At 43.4% G+C, this 19,450-nt stretch overlaps 1 protein-coding gene across 4 annotated transcripts in view; it reads right to left on the reverse strand.

Annotated features, from left to right (window-relative positions):
* PTPRK (protein tyrosine phosphatase receptor type K) overlaps window positions 1-19,450 on the reverse strand; it is a 1,016,831-nt gene that overhangs the window by 790,025 nt on the left and 207,356 nt on the right. For all 4 annotated transcript variants that reach the window (XM_033939071.1, XM_033939068.1, XM_033939070.1 and 1 more), the window contains exon 3: window positions 8,065-8,336. In XM_033939071.1, the coding sequence (XP_033794962.1) occupies window positions 8,065-8,336 (272 nt within the window). The remainder of the gene's footprint in view (window positions 1-8,064; window positions 8,337-19,450) is intronic.

Here is a 19,450-nt window from a genome sequence, read left to right on the forward strand (position 1 = left end):
GAATTTCAAATCCTCCAGAGGAGCATTTTCAGAAATACTCCCCATTCCACGGACAGGACCCAAGAGGCTTGCAGAGCTCCAAAGTCTCAATGTGTGGATGAGACAATACTGCAGAGATGTATTTAGATTTGCTAGGAACCGAGCAATGTTCTGGGATAGGGGGAGCCTATTCCGAAAGGATTAACTCCGCCTTATCCAAGATGGAACCAGCCTGCTGGCATTAACATTTAAAAAGGAGGTAGAGCAGCTTTTAAACTAAGATTGGAAAGGAAGCCAACTGTCACCCAGGAGCAGATGGTTTGTTGTGAAGTATCCTTGAAGGATATTATTGAAACAGGATATCTAGGGAATCAGCGTGTTTAAGAGGAAAGCAGAGCAAAGGACGCCAATTATCTCTGTCAACTAAGCAACCTGTAGATGCAAGGAAAAAAATACATGTATACATGCTAGAAGTCTAAAAAATAAGATAGGAGAATTAGAGTATATAGTATTAAATGAAGGGGTAGTGACTGCTATGGTGGCTTTACCAGGTCATGCGGCAGGCCAGCAGAGGCCTGCAACAAGTCCAGCAGGGGGGTCGGGTGGTTACTGGGTGATGACCCGAATATAAGACGAGACCCCCCATTTTTGGGCCATTTTTTGGTCCAAAAATCTCATCCTATATTCAAGTATATACGGTAATTAAACAATTTCTTCTCTTCAAATGTCACCTAATAAATCACAAGATTACAATAACAAACATGATTAACGGATTCTTTTCTTCAAATACCTACTAATAGATCACAAAAATGCAGTAACAGCTGAGATTTTAGCTTTCTTAAACTGAAACCAGATTTACACACTCGCAATTGGCCCACCAGAGCATTCCACATTTTAAACACTAGCAATGCAGAAAGTCATCGCTCTAATGTCTGTATAATTTCCCTGCGTTACTGGAATAGATAGCTTTTGATTTTCAGATCCTAAAGATCTATTAGGCTTATAGAGTGCCACAACTTGTCAAAAGTACCATGGTGTTTGATGGTAGATAGTCTGGTGGACCACAGAAACAACTTTATGTTGCACCCTGTGGCAGGCAAAAGGGGTCAAGCCAAAGCCATACAATATGCCAGTCAGTGACAACCTTACCACTGGTTGCAATTTTAGCATTGCAAACCTGGATCACACAGAGGCAATTCCTGTCACCCTAGAAAGGGCAGGAACAAGGATTTATTCGCCTTTGAATAAGCAAAGCAGAGGGAAACCAGTAGGGAAAGGTTTCACACCCTTTTACAAAGCTGAGTAGAACTGACAAAACATAGCAGAATTTCATCGAAATCGTCAGCTGACCATGAGAAGCATGGCAGACAAGTAAACATCGAAAGAGAAACAGGCAGTGGGGGAGGGGTGCAACGTTCTTAAAGAGTAACGTCAGACCTCAGGGAACAGTGGACTAGGCAGCCAATCAGGAAGCTGGAGGCCAGCTCAATGTTCCTCATGGAGCTTACCTCAGAGACCCACACCAAGGAAAAACCACTGGGAAGGACACTGGAGACACGGAGTCAGACTTGAGACCAGACCTACCTTGGCTGGGGGCAAGACAGGAGGAATCTGCCAGGAAAGTGAGAACTCCTATCTGCCTCAAAACTTACCAGGCTGATGGCAGTCCTGAGACAGCTGGCTCTCAGTTAGAAATGAGAACAGCTGTGAATGCCCAGCTCAGGAAGAACACACAAGCCAGGATATAGAAATGTCTGCTGAAATTCCAGAGACTGAGAACGTGAATAGTATTGCAGAGCCAGAATGTGAAATGATTTGGGAGAAAATATACCCCTTTGCCTAGAGTATATTGTGAAGTCAAAAGTATAGACTAAACGTTTCTCTGCATGTTTGTGAAGGTGGGGGCAGGGCGCTTCCTGATCTCCCAGCTCAGTCCTTCTAATGAAACCAGTGTTCCTGTGTAAAATAAGAACTGTACAAGCCCTTAGAGGAAAACCTCAAAGGATCTGATAATATACCAAAGCTGATCCAGCAGGGCACAGTAACCCAAAGTTATAGAAGCTCTAGTAAGTTATGCATTACACCGGAGAGTTAATTGCACAGCTAATATCAGTGCAGCTGCTTAAGCACTGTGATAAAAGCATGTTGTAAACATTTGATTTTGTGAAAGCATTTTGTGGCATCATTTTGGTTTTGGTTATGGAGTATTTTCTACCACATGAAGTGGGCAATGTTTGGTTATGCCATATGAATTATCTGAAGTACCAAAACCACAAGGAAAATAAAAGAAATCTTTTGTTTGAATCCAAAAGTTTGCAGTGTTTTCTTAAGGATGAGGCTTGCTTAGCCACTCCATTGAACCGCTTGGCTGTACGCTGTATGTGTGGGGGTCAGGAAAGCACCTTAGCACCCTACTTCCCGCCACAACTCGAAATACAACTAGTAACCAATATAATTGTTTTAGAATTGGCTTGATATGGCAGTTGCATTTTGGATTATCTGAATTTATCATAGCTTCAAATCTGGTAAATCCAGCAGAATGATATTACAATAGCCAATTTAACGTAGAACCATAAATTGTAAAATTGTTTTAAACTGGGATACTTCTAGAAATGGTTTGGCTAAGTATCAATATGAAAAACTTTTTACTATTCATTTCTCCATTTTAAGAGTAGAGTCTAATATCACTTCTAGCTCCTGATCTCAGTCTGTAATGAAACTTCTACTAAAGCTAATTTCATTTAAGTTCAGCCTCTATCTGCAACCCACAGGATATTAATTTTGCCTGGGTTAATTTATAACCTATTTGCAATCATTAAGAGGTTTTTCTGCAAACACTCATCAACTTCATCATTTCCTGAATATTCTTAGTTACAGGAAACAATACTGAAATATCAGCAGCATACATAACCAAAAAAGTCAAAAGCCTTCAATACTTAAACATTTTACTTAGATGAATTATAATGAACAGCATAATGTCCAATATGTTCCAGCAAAAGCAGAGCACTTTCCCAGGTGGACTTTGGTACAATTTAGTGAGTGTTTCTGTAGAAACCTGAACTTCTCAATACTAAAGAACCAGTCTCCCTTGCTTTTGCAGAGGCAAGCTTAACCAGTACTATCTCTAGTCAAGGAGTCAGAGGCCATTGTGTTCAACAGGAGGACAGATGGACAAACAGTGTCAGCTTGGCCACAGATGGGGCAGAGAAATCTTTGCCATTTGAAGCAGAACCTTCCTAGGCCCTTTCTTCTAAATCTCTATCAACTGCAAGAGCCTATAGGAACAAGTCTGAATTTAATCTAGATGGCCATTTCAGTCTTTCAATCTTTTTTTGTTCATTGTCCATTGAGTTTATGATTTTTTTTTTCTTAGAAAGATCCCGATGTCACCAAAAACCACAGGAAGGGAACAGGACAACCATCTCAGCCTGTCTAGAAGATGGAGGATTTTGGAGGATTGCAATATTTAAATGATAAAGGCAATATTAGTATTCATTCCTGAAAAGGACATGTACACAATCTCCCCTCTCAGTGATTCTTTTGACTTCTATGTCATTAGAAGAAAGGAGACTTTGTTCAATGGAAAAGGTGGAAAACAAGCAGTGTGCTATCATTATACTATTTCAGACCTTTCAAAGTACCAGGATTCCTGATGCAGGCACTTGCCAAAAATCAGTCAACTTGGGTAATTTCCACAATAAACTAATTCTCACCAACTCGGGTTTTTCGTTTTCTCTCCTGGCCACCTGTTTCTGGTTTTTGCATATGCTCAAACAACTCTGCATTATTCTCAAATGGACTAATACAATTTTTAGAGAGGAGACTTATGTCAGCAATGCAATTTTCTGTGTTTTTCCGTGAAAGCTGCTATGTATGCCTTACTGCACTGGAGTCATATTTAAGTCTGCAGCCCAAGGTGGAATTTTGACCATGTCAGGGAGGTAGTGCACTTGGGTCTCCCTGTATTGGTAGAGAAAGAAAGGAGAAAGACTGTGCAGACAGTGCCAGTGTAATCAGGAAACAGCATTGAAAAAGGAAGGCTTCTTTTCCTACTCTCAGCCAGAAAGGAACATTTTTGCCAGAAAAAGTAAAGATAATGGTGGTGATGGCAGGGAAAGGAAAGCAGGATTTTTTTTTTAGATCCATAACTCTACTGTAATAACAGATGGTTCTCATTTTCTAATATATAATCACGTTCTGAGACTCTCCCATTGCTACATAGGCACTATAATTTAATCTTTAAAACACCACTAATACAACATTCCAGAGCTGGCTCTCTCAACCATAATTCTACTCAAGTCTTGCTTTTATAACAAAGAGGGAGACTAGATTAAATCAGAAGTCCACCAAGTAGATTACCTAAACTGGTTACTTAGCCCAAAGAGTGTCAACTTTGCTTCCATGACCACAGCAACTTGCTTTAGTTGCCAACAATTAGATTTTTATACTTTGCTATCAAATGATAGAAAAGTAGCAGCAAGAGATGTCACACGTATGAGACACCGTCTCATTGCTGTCTCTTCTTTATTTCCTCCGTCTTGGTTTCCACACTATTTTAAATGATTAAGAGAGTGGTGATTACACCCTTTCATTTTTTTTTCACTGTAATTCCCGAAGTGATCCTGCATTTTCACAAGATTGGCACTAGTTCAGCCATAAAATATTGCATTTCTGTGTTCTCATTTCTCCTGCCTCCTAGGCAGCCAAGATTCAGTTTATACAATTTGGATAGCCTGGCATGTGGAAGGGAAAAAAATATCTCTGTAATAGAAATGGATGAACAGCTCGGACAGAAAAATAAAAACCATACAAAAGTGTAGCATTTTCCAATAAAGCAAACAATTCAATCAAGCGCTGAAAGCTACAGTAAACAGATGACAAAATCCAGCCACAGAGCTGATGGAAAAATGTGGCTTCACTGTCTTTTCCCTTTTGTTTGGAATGGCAGTTTCCTCTAAAACAGGGTTTCTCATCTCGGTCCTGGAATACCTCTTTCCCAGTCAGGTTTTCAGGATATCCACAACGAATATGCATGAAATAAATTTGCATATAATGCAGGCAGTGGATGCAAATCAAGTCTATGCATATTCACTGTGGATATTAGAACATAAGCAATGACTCCGCTGGGTCAGACCTGAGGTCCATCGTGCCCAGCAGTCCACTCACGCGGTGGCCCAACAGGTCCAGGACCTGTGCAGTAATCCTCTATCTATACCCCTCTATCCCCTTTTTCAGCAGGAAATTGTCCAATCCTTTCTTGAACCCCAGTACCGTACTCTGCCCTATTACGTCCTCTAGAAGCGCATTCAAGGTGTCCACCACATGTTGGGTAAAGAAAAACTTGTCTGGCAAGGGGGTATTCCAGGACCGAGTTGAGAAACACTGCTCTAATAGGGGCAGTTTGAGACATGAACCAGGTGAGGCACTGACTCAGAGTGGCAAAACTAAATGATGCCAAAAGCCTGCTTAATCTCACAGTGGTCAAAGCATGTTCCTTTGCTCTCACAAAAGTTGGCACAGAGCACCACAACCCTGCCTCCTAATCCTTTGAGCTTTTAGCTCAACTGACATCTACTGAGGCTTCATCGCCATAATCCTTCATTCACATTTACCCAGCTTTTCTGCCCTCTAGAATGTCTCTCTCTGCTCCCATCTATCCCACACCTCGACAAGCATAACAATTTCACACTAATCAGACCCACTAAAGGCTGGATTAACTATTTGGTAGACTCTAGGCAAATAAACATGTTGCACCTCCTCTCCCCATTATAAAATAAGCTTGCACTGCTTCTGTCCATGCGCAGGATCAGAGAAGTTGCTCTGTTTCCAGTACCCTCAATAGCAAGCAATGCAAATGCAGCACAAGGAATTAAGTGAACCAACCACCTTTCCCCTTCCCTCCAAATAGTGTGGAGGAAGGAAAGCAAAACCAGTAAGCAATGAAAGTTAAGAGAAGCCAACACGATTGCTACCTTTATGGAGATTTCAGTGAACAAACTAAACTCATTTCTTCATTCAAGAGTTACAGCCTAAAGAAGTGAATTATGAACGTGATGTTCAATGCCCCTCCTCCTAAGTAACTGATTAGAAAGTCAAATTGAAATTAATGAGCTCTTAAAGCAAGCCAATGAAATGTTTGATCAAGCAAGCATAGCTCTATATTTCCCCATGTTCACTTTGATTGTACTGTTTAAAAGGTTTTTCCCCTGTTTGGGGGGGTTTCAAACACTATCATTCTCATTTCCAAAACGACATCTTCATCGTGTCCAGCAGTGGGTCGTTACACATAAGGGGTACTTATTTCCTGTAATCAAATGAAACTCGGCAGGTGTGGACTTTCTTTTAGAAGAATATTTTGGTGTTATGGAACATATACTCAGATATTTAGGGTTATTAACATTTAGTGCATTAATAACCTAATTATGGCAAGGCCCGATACATCAAACAGGCCATGTGGTTATGTACTGTAATGGCTTTACGCATATTAACAGTTTTGTAAAGGACTGTCTAAATTTGCAAGCATGCAACCTCTTATAATACAAGTGTTTCCAATTCAGGTCTCTGAATTCAGCAGGATTCTGGCACTTTACTAGTTCAAAAAACATGGTCACCCGGGGACTAAAACATAGCAGTGTAGTATCTTTTTTGGAAATAGATTGCATGAATGTTTCAAAAAAAATGTAAAAAAAAAATAAAAAAAAAGCTACCAACTCATTATTACCCACATTACATTGGGGTTGATAAGGTGCTAGGATACAAATGGCTTGCAGAAAGTCATCTCAAACACTTTCAATTTGCCCCTAGTTCATCAATTTCATTGATAGATCACACTACATTTCCTCACATAACATCCCACACATTGGCACAGGTGGGGGGAATTGTGGTTGAGACAAATCAGTTATCACCAAGCTTCTAGACCATATCCAAAGCGTTAAATAAGGCAATTTCTCCTTTATTAAGTTACAACTACTTTTGATTACATTCCAATGATATCAAGGCTTGTAGGATTTGAGAGTTATCTGCAGTTATTATGTAAAACTCAAGTCTAATGCTCCTAAATATGCATGTTTCACCAATCACATAACTCCAAATTACAACCAAAAAACATTCAAGACTACCATCAAATAACCCTCGTAAATAAATCACATCTAATCCTAAACCATCTACCTTAGATGTTCATAAATCTGTTCATCCCTTATCAAAACCTTATGGGAAAAAAAAGACTTAGTCAAACACCCCGTACTTCTGTCATTTGCATAAGATAATATGAATCAAAGATGTCCTGAAATACCTGAATTCTGATTGTTCTTCTCACATTACTACAGGTGCCACCCAAGTGCAGTTACGAGGTCAATGAAACAACTGTATGAGAAGCGAGTAGCGTTACTAGTTGGTTTAGTACTTTAAATCAATACTCAGAATACCACTGTAAAAAGTCTTCTTTACAGAGCTATGTTAACCACAGTCCACAGAGTATTCCCCAATCCTGAAGTTCCACTATACTCCAGATCATCATCAGGAGCCATGCTACTCACACATCTACACAGTTCAGTTCAAGTTTGCATGAGCCTGACTGCAAAAGGACATGGATCTAATTTTAACACTGGTATATATGAAGAGCCAATGCAAACCACAAAAGAACAAGGTAGGACACCCCACGTCAACCAGACCAGAACAAAGAAACAAGTGGGGAATGGGACTATACACGTCAGCCTTGGAAACAATAAGCAATGTCCTCTTTCTCTTTGGCCTGACAAAGTCTGTGTTTCAGCCTCCAGAGGGAAGCCTGCCTCAGGGGTAGGGAAGTCAATGATGCTATGATATTAAAAGCTCTGGACACAGTTAGGTGCACTAAAAAAAGTAAAATGCTGGGAAGCTTCAACGCTCAGAAACGTTAAGCTCTGCAAGCGTGGATGAAAAGCCAGCCATGAAAGCTATAAACTATTATTTAAAATTAAAGATTTAGGAGACAGGTATTAATGATTAGCTTTAATAGCAGATTCAATTAGGGTTTCTACACACCTGAGTAAAACAACGTTAAATGTAAGGCCCTTATTTTTTGCAGTGCAGTTAACACAGTCTTACCTGATACTCGTTTGGCCAAAAGGTGCTAACAGCCAACTCAGCCCGAAGCCAGTCCCTATTAATGGAGCCAGTCACATTCCAAATGGGATTTGCAAGGGGCCCCTTGTTCACCCTTACAAAAATATTAAGTGTTCCTGGGCTGATCCCACTTTGGCTATACAGTAAATAGTTGAAGTCAATGCAGTGAGTGTCATTCTCCTTCATCGTGGGAAGCTGCAATCGTGCCTTTTCTCCAAGATCATGGCTGGCAGAATCCACTATCATGTATGACCCTAAAAGACAAAATTGGGAAAAAAAGATGATTAACATTTGGAAAAGTAAAGAGGAGCAGAGGAAGCAGTCAAAATAGGGGAAATATGGCTCATGTCACCTGAATACCAAATTGCCTCATCCTGTTTATCCAGTTGGAATTTTTCCACTTTAGATAGATGAACGTATACTTCTACAAACACAACTTAACAGCCACACTGTCCCATCTCTTAACCAACTCTGAACTCCCCCCTCCCCCCCATTATCAGGGATCCTCCATATTTACTGTAAGCATGCCAATATCTGCTAAATTTTTTTCTTCTTCCAACTGCTCTCCCAAACCTTGAAGGAAGCACTCAAATCTTTCACACATGCTTGCATCTTGAAAGGAAGTCAAACAAGAAGCATGGCAGAAAGGAAAAAGGACAGTATCCAGCTCTCTTGAGTGAAGACAGAGGGAAATTTTCATATTGTCTGCATAGCTGCCAAGGGCATTGGTACTCTGCACGATTTTCAGAAGGAAAGTAAGTACTCCCAGGTACCTGCATCTGTTTTTCTGCATGTACTTTTTCCAACCAAAAATGTACACGATGTTGCTATCCCTTTTCTAACTCGAACAAAGGAACACTCCACTAAACATAAGTAAAAGTGCATATGTATTCTTAACTACACACAGGGTGGGATACATTCTTCCCTCCGTATTCACGGGGGTTAAGAGCAGAACTGGCCCATAAATAAGAAAAATTCGCAAACAGCTTTTGGGCCGACTGACCCACCCCCAGACCTTACCTGGTGGTCTAGCGGTGATGCGGGGCAGGAGTGATCTTTCTACACTCCTGTCCCGTGTAGAGCCGTGCTGTGAGTTCCCGTGGTCTCACGAAACTACAACGGGATACTATAGCTCTGCACAGGGCAGGAGTGTAGGAAGATCGCTCCTGCTCTGCATCACCGCTAGAACACCAGGTAAGGCCCATGCCACCAAATCTGTGTCCACAGTTGACGGCTGTGCTCCTTGGGCGGTTGCTTGCCTCTGATAACCCCCCTCCTCTTCACCCCAATCCAAGTCCTGGGGCCTGTTATGGTTGATGGGGGCTGCCTCTGAGCAAAGGAAGATAGCTCCTGCTCTGTGTCACCACTAGACCACCAGGTAAGGTCTGTGCATGAAATTGCCACTGGAGCTGCGTCCAGGCTGAGGGCTGTGCTCCTGGGGCGGCTGCTCGCCTCCTCCTCCTTGCCCCGATCCAAGTACCAGGGCTGGTTCTGGTCGATGTGGGCTGCCTCCGAGCGATTCTCTAGTGGGGGGTGGGCCCAGGCAAAAGAAAGTCACAAACAGTCGAAACCACGATCACCGAAACCGCAAATAGGGAGGGAGAAGTGTACTTTCAAATAGCCTTCTTTCACGGGTTAAAAAAAAAAAAATAATAATACCAAAAAACACTGTTGCCCACAGAAACGGCTTTGAGAACTGCCCTCCATAGAGCAACATTCTTTATCTACATTGATACTGGAGGCCTTTGGCGTTCACCACAAAAATACAGAATGCAGCAACGTGAAGAGAGTGGTGGTCAGGTTCCTTAATTCTCTATCAGTCAGAGTTAGAGGAACCCCAGCAAACTGATCAAAATACAATAAAAGCTAAAGATACAGAAACATCCTTCATACACACAAGAGAGATTTGACAGGTAGTTTCCTCTGATGCTAGAGTTAATGAGAGAAAAATTACACTGCGTTCCCTTGAGTAATCTGTCAGAAAAAAAGCCTGCATGATCTCCAGAAAGTCTGACCTGTGGATGTGGCAGGATCCTCTTCAATATTTCACCTAAATTGCTTCCATGTGTATTATAGAGAAGCTCCTCCTGTTTATTTTGAAACACTGAACATGGGCTACTGATCCTTCATACCAAGTTGCAGATTAGCTAGATATGATCCAAGAATTATATGGTTTACCTCTTCACAAAAAAGATCATATCTAGGAGGTGATACAGTTTGGGAATCTTGTTTCCAGATGTTTTGAAAATAAATCAGGTTTTATTGGGACTTTCATAACCTGAATGATACTTCTAGGTTTATTTTCCATTGGCGAGATATAGATATAATTTTAATAAAGCTTTTAGATGGTTCATTAAAAAAATTGGTAAGTGGTGGCTTCACTTAAGACAATTCTAATGAGAGAGAAAGAGAATATTGTATTACATACAAACAGAAAGTTTGCGAGACCACTCCCAGGCTAACTCAGCCCTGGTTTTTGCTGATCTTGCATGCATGGAGTTATTATTCCAAATATTTCCCTTATGTAATCTGAACTATGAGACACACCTTCGGGTTGAAATTTGCAGTACCGACACTTAAGTCTAATGACAAAAAACGCAACAGGGCTGCAGCTAATACTCCCTCTAAGGATTTTCCAGGTGCATGCAAATTTTTTCACAGGTAAGCGACAAGTTATAAAAAAAATGTGTCTGTGTGAGCAACAAGTAAAAAAAAAAAAAAAACAACAATTCCAGATTTGCAAGTATTTTTGTGAGCGCCCATGTAAAAAGTCTGTGAGCGACACTCCTGGAATGTATGACCAATTGCTCATGTGTTCAGGGAACATAAATTGTGTGTGTTGCAGCCTATTTGAAATAAAGAAAATCTGGCTCATCACCCATAAATAAGAACATATTTTTTTAATTTTATCAGAAAAAAAGCTGGCAGCGAGACTTTATTCACTACAGAAAGATTTGAATCTGTGGCTTTTTTTTTTATTGTGGAGGAAAGAAGGGCATTTTTTTAATATAAATCTTTATTGATTTTCAAGCTTTTATAGTGTAATACAATGATAAATCAGATATACTGTAGAACACACACTATTAACTATATAATTATACATTTTTAAAAAGAGGGCCATTTTTAAATAGGGAGGTCAGCGGATAGGTAACAAAATCTATGCGTGTTGCAGCCTGAAAAAAAGCCCACCAAAATTAAAAGGCTATGTGATCTCTGAGGATGCATTTTGCCTCTGAACAATTTCAAAGTTAAAACATGACTTTACACCAGTTTATAAAGCAATCTGTAAAAGTGCCTGGGAGAGAGAGAGAGTGAGTGTGAGTGAGTGAGTGAGTGAGTGAGAGAGAGAGAGAGAGAGAGTGAGTGTGAGAGAGTGAGTGAGTGAGTGAGTGTATTGTGACAGGGAAGCTCCTGTCACCAGTTTAAACCCAGTTTTAAACCCTGCCATGCAAAGGGTTGCCCCTATTCCTAAGCCCAGGAAGCTCCCATTAACCCTGTTCCTATTACAAAGATACAAAGAGCCAACAGGCGGAATTCAGTGACCTGACCTTACATAGCCCTGAATAGGGGAACTTTTGGGTGGGGACTTAAACCAGTCAGAAAAGGGTGGATGGTTCCCCAGCCCCTACCCCAGGAGCATAAGGGTAGTGGGGGCATGGTACTTCAGGTGGGTCAGATGGGAAAAGCTTCCTGAAGTATCCACAGGCACAATTGGTGAAACTGAAGGAAAAAACGTTTTTGTTTATTTTTGGTTTATCTGCCTGAACAGCAGTCTGGACTCTCTTATAAAGGAGAAGCATTGCTGATGTATTATTTGTTTCAAGTCCACTCAGCCAAGAGGGACTATTTGAGACCCAGTGCCTTGAACTGGGGATAATAAAAGAAAAATCTGAACTTTACCAAGTGAGCAGTGTATGCTATTTTCTACTGGGATTATCCAGCGGGAGTCCTCCAGGGAGCACTCCGTCCTGCGCCTGGGGAGGGAGCCGGGTTGCCAGCGCTAGGCTTATCCCTGGCCCCGCCACAATATATATACAGTGGTGCCTCGCATAACGGACGCCTCGCACAGCGAACGCTGCGCACAACGAACTTCTTGTCTTGATTCGTACTAGAGAATGACACGGTGACGGTTTACCCGCGGCCACCGCATTTAAGCCACGGGTCACCGCCGAAAACGGGGAAGAAAACTAGCAGTCGCTGCGGTGACGGGGACAAGGCCATTCACCGACCGCGGAAACGGTGAACAGGTTTGTCCCCGCGGGCCAATGTACCCCCTTCTAGGAACCGCTATTTCACCGTGCTCCTCATTTGTCATTTCAACCCTTCCTGCCAATCGCAGCAGAAGGGTACCCAACCCCTCCTGCCGGTCCTCCCAATGGCCTCCCCTAAGATCGCCGGCAGGAGGGTACCCAACCCCTCCTGCTGGACCCCCCCCCAACGAACCCTCCCACCCCGGAACCCCCTTAGTCTTACTTTTCAAGTTGGACCGGACAGCTCCTCGCTCGTCTGGCCAGCAGGCCTGCCTCCGTCCAAATGAGGCGGGCCCGCCCCTCCCCTCCCCTGCCTAACCCACAGGATCCTAGGGCCTGATTGGCCCAAGCACCTAAGGCCCCTCCTATAGCGGGAGTGGCTTTAGGTGCCTAGACCAATCAGGCCCTAGGATCCTGTGGGTTGGGCAGGGTAGGGGCGGGCCCCCCTCATTTGGACGGAGGCAGGCCTGCTGGCCAGACGAGCGAGGAGCTGTCCGGTCCAACTTGAAAAGTAAGACTAAGGGGGTTCCGGGGTGGGAGGGTTCGTTGGGGGGGGTCCAGCAGGAGGGGTTGGGTACCCTCCTGCCGGCGATCTTAGGGGAGGCCATTGGGAGGCAGGGGAGGGGAGGGGCGGGCCCGCCTCATTTGGACGGAGGCAGGCCTGCTGGCCAGACGAGCGAGGAGCTGTCCGGTCCAACTTGAAAAGTAAGACTAAGGGGGTTCCGGGGTGGGAGGGTTCGTTGGGGGGGGGGGGGTCCAGCAGGAGGGGTTGGGTACCCTCCTGCCGGCGATCTTAGGGGAGGCCATTGGGAGGACCGGCAGGAGGGGTTGGGTACCCTTCTGCTGCGATTGTCGGGAGGGCCGTTGGGGGGGTCTACAGGAGGGGTTGGGTGCCCTCCTGCCGTGATCGCTGGGGGGAGGGGAGACTTGCAGCCGTAGCCGCGGTCACTATGCTAATCACGGCAGCATTTAAAGTACATGTCGTGTTTGTTTTTGCATTGCTAGCCCCAGGGGTGGTGGAAGATTAGTGATTGAAAAACTGTATGAAAAATAACTATTTTAAATTTAGTGATCAAAATGTGTCAGTTTTGAGAATTTTTATTAATTCATTTTTTCTCTGCGTGTTTTGTTTTTGTATAGTTATTAACTAATATTTAACTAAGTTTTAAAGTTTTAAAGAATGTTTCCTTTATACGTAAATAAAGAAAAGTGAATGGGATTGCAGTGGCGGTGACGGGGCGGTGAATGGGGTGGCAGTGGCGGTGACGGGGCGGTGAAGAGGATGGTGAGACGGGGACGGGGCGGTGACGGGGATGGTGAGACGGGGACGGGGCGGTGACGGGGATGGTGAGACGGGGACGGGGCGGTGACGGGGACCAATTTTTTCACCGTGTCATTCTCTAATTCGTACAACGGACTTCGTTTCACACAACGAAGTCGCCCGAGCTGCATCGTTCAGTGGCGCTACATATTTTAAACCTCCCCCCGCCGCCACCGCATATTTTTAAACCTCCCCCTGCCGCCACCGCATATTTTTAAACCTCCCCCCCCCCCGCCGCCTGGGCCTGCGCTGATCTCTGAATGGCTGCAGTCAGCTCTCACGGGACTCACAAGAACTAACTGCAGCCATTCGGAGATCGGCATGGGCCCACACAGGCGTGCAGAGGAATTGCTCCTGATCTCTGCGCTTCTGGCCTGTACGCCACTGGCTGGGAAAGATGGGAGGAATTAAAAAAGGTACTGGGGAGTATGTGGGGGGTGATTATAATACACAGCAAGGATCAACAAAACCCCTGTCTCCCCTCCCCTTCACATATATCCCCTCTATATCATGCTAACAGCTCTAACAAGATAAATTTATCTTTTTTTATGTCATCTTAGCATATTTTATGCTACAGAACGAATTATTTTTTTTTACATGTATTGTTATGGGAAAACGCGTTTCACATAACGAACTTTTCGCATAACAAACTTGCTCCTGGAACGAATTAAGTTCGTTGTGTGAGGCACCACTGTATGTATAAAGATTGTGTACCTCTTTTTAGTATGGTCACACATCCACTTTTATTGAAACATTTATTCCTGTAATTTTTCTCATTCCTGTTCTCATATAGTAAGGGGGATTTTTCCCCTATACATATATACACACACGGCAGGATTAATTCTTTGAGGGCCCCTAGGCACACAAGTAAACTGGGCCCCCCTGGGCCTGCCCCGCCCACACCCCGCCCCCATTTATGTGTTTTCTTATTTATTTTTTTATTTCCACTTATATTTCTTTTTTAAAAATTCAAAACAAAAAGATTAGCATACCAGTGCACAGTTTTTCTTCTATGCAACCCCCAAACATCTCTGAACAAATCCCCCTTCCTTTTCTTCCCACCTACTTACCCAGGACATTAACTCTGAACCTTTTCAATACATATATAAAAGCGTTCAAATATATTGTAAAGCAGTAATACTATCTGAAATATAAGTCTATATTAATAACCAAATTTACATTGCCTAACTGCCTCCCTCTACATCAGGGGTGTCAAACTCAATCACATAAGGGGCCAAAATCTGAAAAAAAGGCTAAGTCGTAGGTCAAATTTTTAATTAAGATACTTAGGGGTCCTTTTATTAAGGTACGCTAACTGCTTTTGCGCACGCTAAATGTGCACCTTAATAAAAGGACCCCCAAGTGACTAAGGCTTAGTCTTAGCAGACATATAGGATTACAACATCTCCAACCCCACACCGGCTCTGTGGTGTAAACAAAATAAATATTGTAATAAAAAAACAGAAAATAAAATTATTTTTCTACCTTTTGTTGGTCCCAGGCTCTGGTTGTCTTCTGATAACTCTCTTGCCAGGGTATCCTGCCCATTTGTTGTTTTTCTTCTTTCTCCGTGCTAACCATCTATCTTCCATCTCTGTCCATTTTTCGATTCCAATTCACTTTCCTCGCCAGGACATTTGGAAAGAAACACCCTATTGGGCGGGGAAAGTGAATTGAATCAAAAATCAATTCAATAGACTGAAACGAATTGAACATTTTTCCCCTGAATCGGGCAGTACTAGTGTATATACAGTTATGTGTGTATATATGTATGTGTATTTGTAAAAAATTTGGAAAATTGTATTGCCACATTGGCTTGCACTAGCTGATAGTCACTGTGAGACTTTGGGGATACCTGTTCTGACTGCTCTCTGGCACTTAACATGTATATAAATTTAAAATCCTTTTGGAGGCGTCTTTGCCAAACAGTGTGAATGGGCTAGAATTCTTGGTAGGTGTGTTTGATGGTACAAGACAATTAGCAGGCCTCATGGGACAACGACTATTCTATTATCTAATAAGTGTGTCGCAGAAGGAGCTAATTTTCTCTTTTGTTCTAAATGAGCTGTGAAAATGTGATTTTAAAAACTCTTTCCTCATCCTTAGCCTGACTTTTTAATTGCAACATTAAAAACTATATTCACACACTCTGTCTCTCTCACTCTCTCACACACCTCTGTTAACTGGAACTCAAAGAAATACTGTACTACTTAAAATGAAAATAAAATCAATTTCTGGTGGAAATGTAAGTATAAAATTGACACTGGGAGTGGTTGGCTTTTCCTTTGCCGGCAATGGCAGTCTTGACTCTACTCCCTCTCATCAGGAGCCTGGAGTCTATGGGGCCCAACCTTGGAAGATCTGTGGCTGGCCTGCCCTCCCATCTTCTAATATCGAATGACTGTCACTTTCTATTATAGCTCTCTCTCAGATATTTTGCTTTTCTACCTGTTATTTTTTATTTTATCTTTCATTCTTTTAACATATAAAGTTTTATGTTATGTTAAAAGTGATGACTGAGGACAAGATGGTGGCGGCGTGAGAGCTGTTAGAGCCGGAGTCTGTCTTACCTCAGGATTTGCAGCCTTTCAGGCGTGATTTGGATCATGCCTCATACCAAACGTAAAGGCATTATTCGGGAGGACCTCTCCACACCCGGACAAGCACCGATGGACCGGTTTCTAATGAGCTCACCGGTCATTGAATGAGGGGGAACTTTGCCCGCTGCTGCACCGCTGGAAAGAGCCACCAGTGCCTTGGGCCTTGAAACATCGCTATCCCTCCCCCAACAGCTCGATTAACGCAGAATCCAGTACAGGTCAGCGAACGACCTGGGAGCACCGAGAGCTTGATCAGCGTGGCGTCCCCAGAAGGAGGGGGCCAAGACACTGCTCGGGTCGCTCAGTCAATATCTCCAGTAGGAATCTTGCAAATCGATTCTTCAGCGGCGGTTTTAGAGAATATATTGAGGACTCTCCAGAAATTCGAAGCGGCTACCACGAAATCAACGGAAGATATTTCAAAAGTCGTGAGTAAACTAGGAAGAGTTATCTACTTCTGTACAAAATCTTCAAACTGATACATCTAAAAAATTTGAAAAAGTAGATAAAGATATTTCATCATTGCAGGCAGTTTCAGCCACTATGGTCAAGGACAGAATGTTTCTTCAACGTAAAATTGAACAATTAGAGAACTTCAATAGAAGATTGAATGTACATGTTTTGAATTTTCCAAAACTAAGTTTGACTACACCAATGGATCTCTTTAAAAGATACTTAATGGAGATTTTAAAAATGCCAGTTAAATCGATACCACCGATCAATAAAATATATTATTTACGACAAATATTGGAAAATTCCTCTCCTAAGGAATTAGACTTAAAAAATTTAACTGGTTTACTTGAAACATCTCAGGAACTTTGCTTGTTTCATTTGTTTTTGAGCAGACTTAAATATGATAATGAAAATTTTCTTTCGTTCCTCCCAGAGCCTATTTCTGGGAGAAAAGATATGGATTTTCCCCGATGTAACTAAGTCCACTCAAGAGAGGAGAAAGTTATTCTTGACTATGAGGGAGGAAATAATCAAAACAGGTGCTACCTTTCTACTTAAGTTACCCTTCTGTTTAGGTTGGCGGGGGATGCCAGTGGGGGGGGGGGGGAGCAGCGCCGGTGGCCTCAGGGGGGGAACGAATCAAGCGAATTTCCCTTACTTCCTATGGGGAAACTCGCTTTGATATACAAGCAATTTGGTTTACGAGCATGCTTCTGGAACGAATTATGCTCATAAACCAAGGTTCCACTGTATAAGTCAATAAATTACTAAATTACTATATATGGCACAGGGTGGCTCTCTTTATTGCTGTAAGAACAAAACTAGAGAATGACACGGTGGCGGTTACCCGCGGCTAGCTGCATTTAGCCGCGGGTAATCCACCAAAACGGGGAACAAAAAATAGTGGCCTCTGCGGGACGGGGACAAGGCCATTCACCGCCCCATGGAGCTGTGAATGTACTTGTCCCCGCAGTGAGGCAATCAAGATCGCGCGGTCCCCGCCGTCTCCCCCCTCCACTTCACCTTTGAACTGAAGAGCAACCGTCGGTTGAATTTCTGCCGGTCCGCGCGAAGAGAAAAAAAAAAAGCCTCTCCTTTTCTCTTGCTCTTATCGCCATGCTGCAGCTACTAAAGCCAACAGGAAGTCTTTCCGACGTCAATTCTGACGTCGGAGAGGACGTTCTGGGCCAGCCAATCGCTGCCTGGCTGGTCCAGAACGTCCTCTCCGACATCAGAATTGAGTCGGAAAGAAGACTTCCAGCTTTAGCAGCTGCAGCATGGCGATAAGAGAAGAGGAAAAGAAGGGAGGCATTTTTTTTTTTTTTTTAGCAGCAGGGAGGTAGCAGGCTGGCTTTGGCTAGGGAGGGAGACAGGCAGGCAGGCAGGCTTCGGGGGTGGGGGTGGGACAAAGTGTGGAAGGCAGTGAGAGGGACATAGGAAGGAGGCACTAGGGGCACTAAAGACATGGGAAGGAGGCACCAGGGGCACTAAAGACATGGGAAGGAGGCACTGGAGGCACTAAAGACAGGAAGGGGCACTAGGGACATGGGAAGGAGGCACTGGGGCACTAAAGACATAGGAAGGGGCACTAAGGACATGGGAAGGAGGCACTGGGGGCACTAAAGACATGGGAAGGAGGCAACGGGGGCACTAAGGACATAGGAAGGAAAGAGGGAGGGAATAGAAAGGGACAATTCTTGGGCCTAAGTGCAGAAAGAAATGAAAGAAAGGATACACAGACAGAAGGAAACGCAACCAGAGACTCATGAAATCAATCACCAGACAGCAAAGGTAGGAAAAATGATTTTATTTTCAATTTAGTGATCAAAATGTGTCAGTTTTGAGAAGTTATATCTGCTGTCTATATTTTGCACTATATTTGTCTATAGTTACTGAGGTGACCGAGCTTGCGGAGATGGGGCGGAAACAGGGTTTTAAAATTTTAGTCCTAGTAGTTTGCTGGTCCACAAAATAATTCTTTTATTTCTGCCGGTTCACGGGTGTAAAAAGGTTGAAAAACACTGATGTAGAGTATGCCGGCTTTCTTTTTCGCCCAGCCGCATGCGTTCAAAAAGCCGCGCTCGCGTTGATCAATCTTCTCCTCTCTTGCAACTTCCTGTTTCCGGTTGCGTCAGAGGAGAATATTGAACAAATGAGCACCCGCACATGCGGCTGGGCGAAAAAGAAAGCCGGCATACTCTACATCTAAGGTGGGAGGGAGGGAGATGGCGGAACGCTGCAATCGGTCGGGTGTCTGCTGTTTTTGTATCACTGCCTGTCTGCGCTCACGTTCCAGATCCTCCTGCATTTTTAGTGTGCACAATTGACCTGATTCGAGCTATAGGTGAACATGGGGGACACGTCATTGAAAGGGAGGACAAGTTAATTGATTTATTTTATGTTCTGTTTTTACTACAGGGCAGAGGCACTGAAACAGATTCTCAGTGCAGTAGTAGTAGTGGTAGAACTCTCTTCTGTCTTCATGGTGTTTCGCAGTACTGAGGCTTATATGGATGCTGCGGGGACGGTGACGGGGCGGTGAAAGGGATGGCGGTGACGGTGACGGGGCGGTGAAGGGAACGGTGGTGAGGGGGCGGTGCAGAGGATGGTGGGCCGGGGACGGCGCAGTGACGGGGACATATTTTTTCCCCGTGTCATTCTCTAAACAAAACCACCTTTAAGAAAGCTGTATACAGTATAAGCTATGACAACGTATGTGCACGGCTTCTACCTAGGACTACAGT

This window comes from Geotrypetes seraphini, chromosome 3, assembly GCF_902459505.1.
Source record: "Geotrypetes seraphini chromosome 3, aGeoSer1.1, whole genome shotgun sequence".
NCBI classification, from domain to species: domain Eukaryota; kingdom Metazoa; phylum Chordata; class Amphibia; order Gymnophiona; family Dermophiidae; genus Geotrypetes; species Geotrypetes seraphini.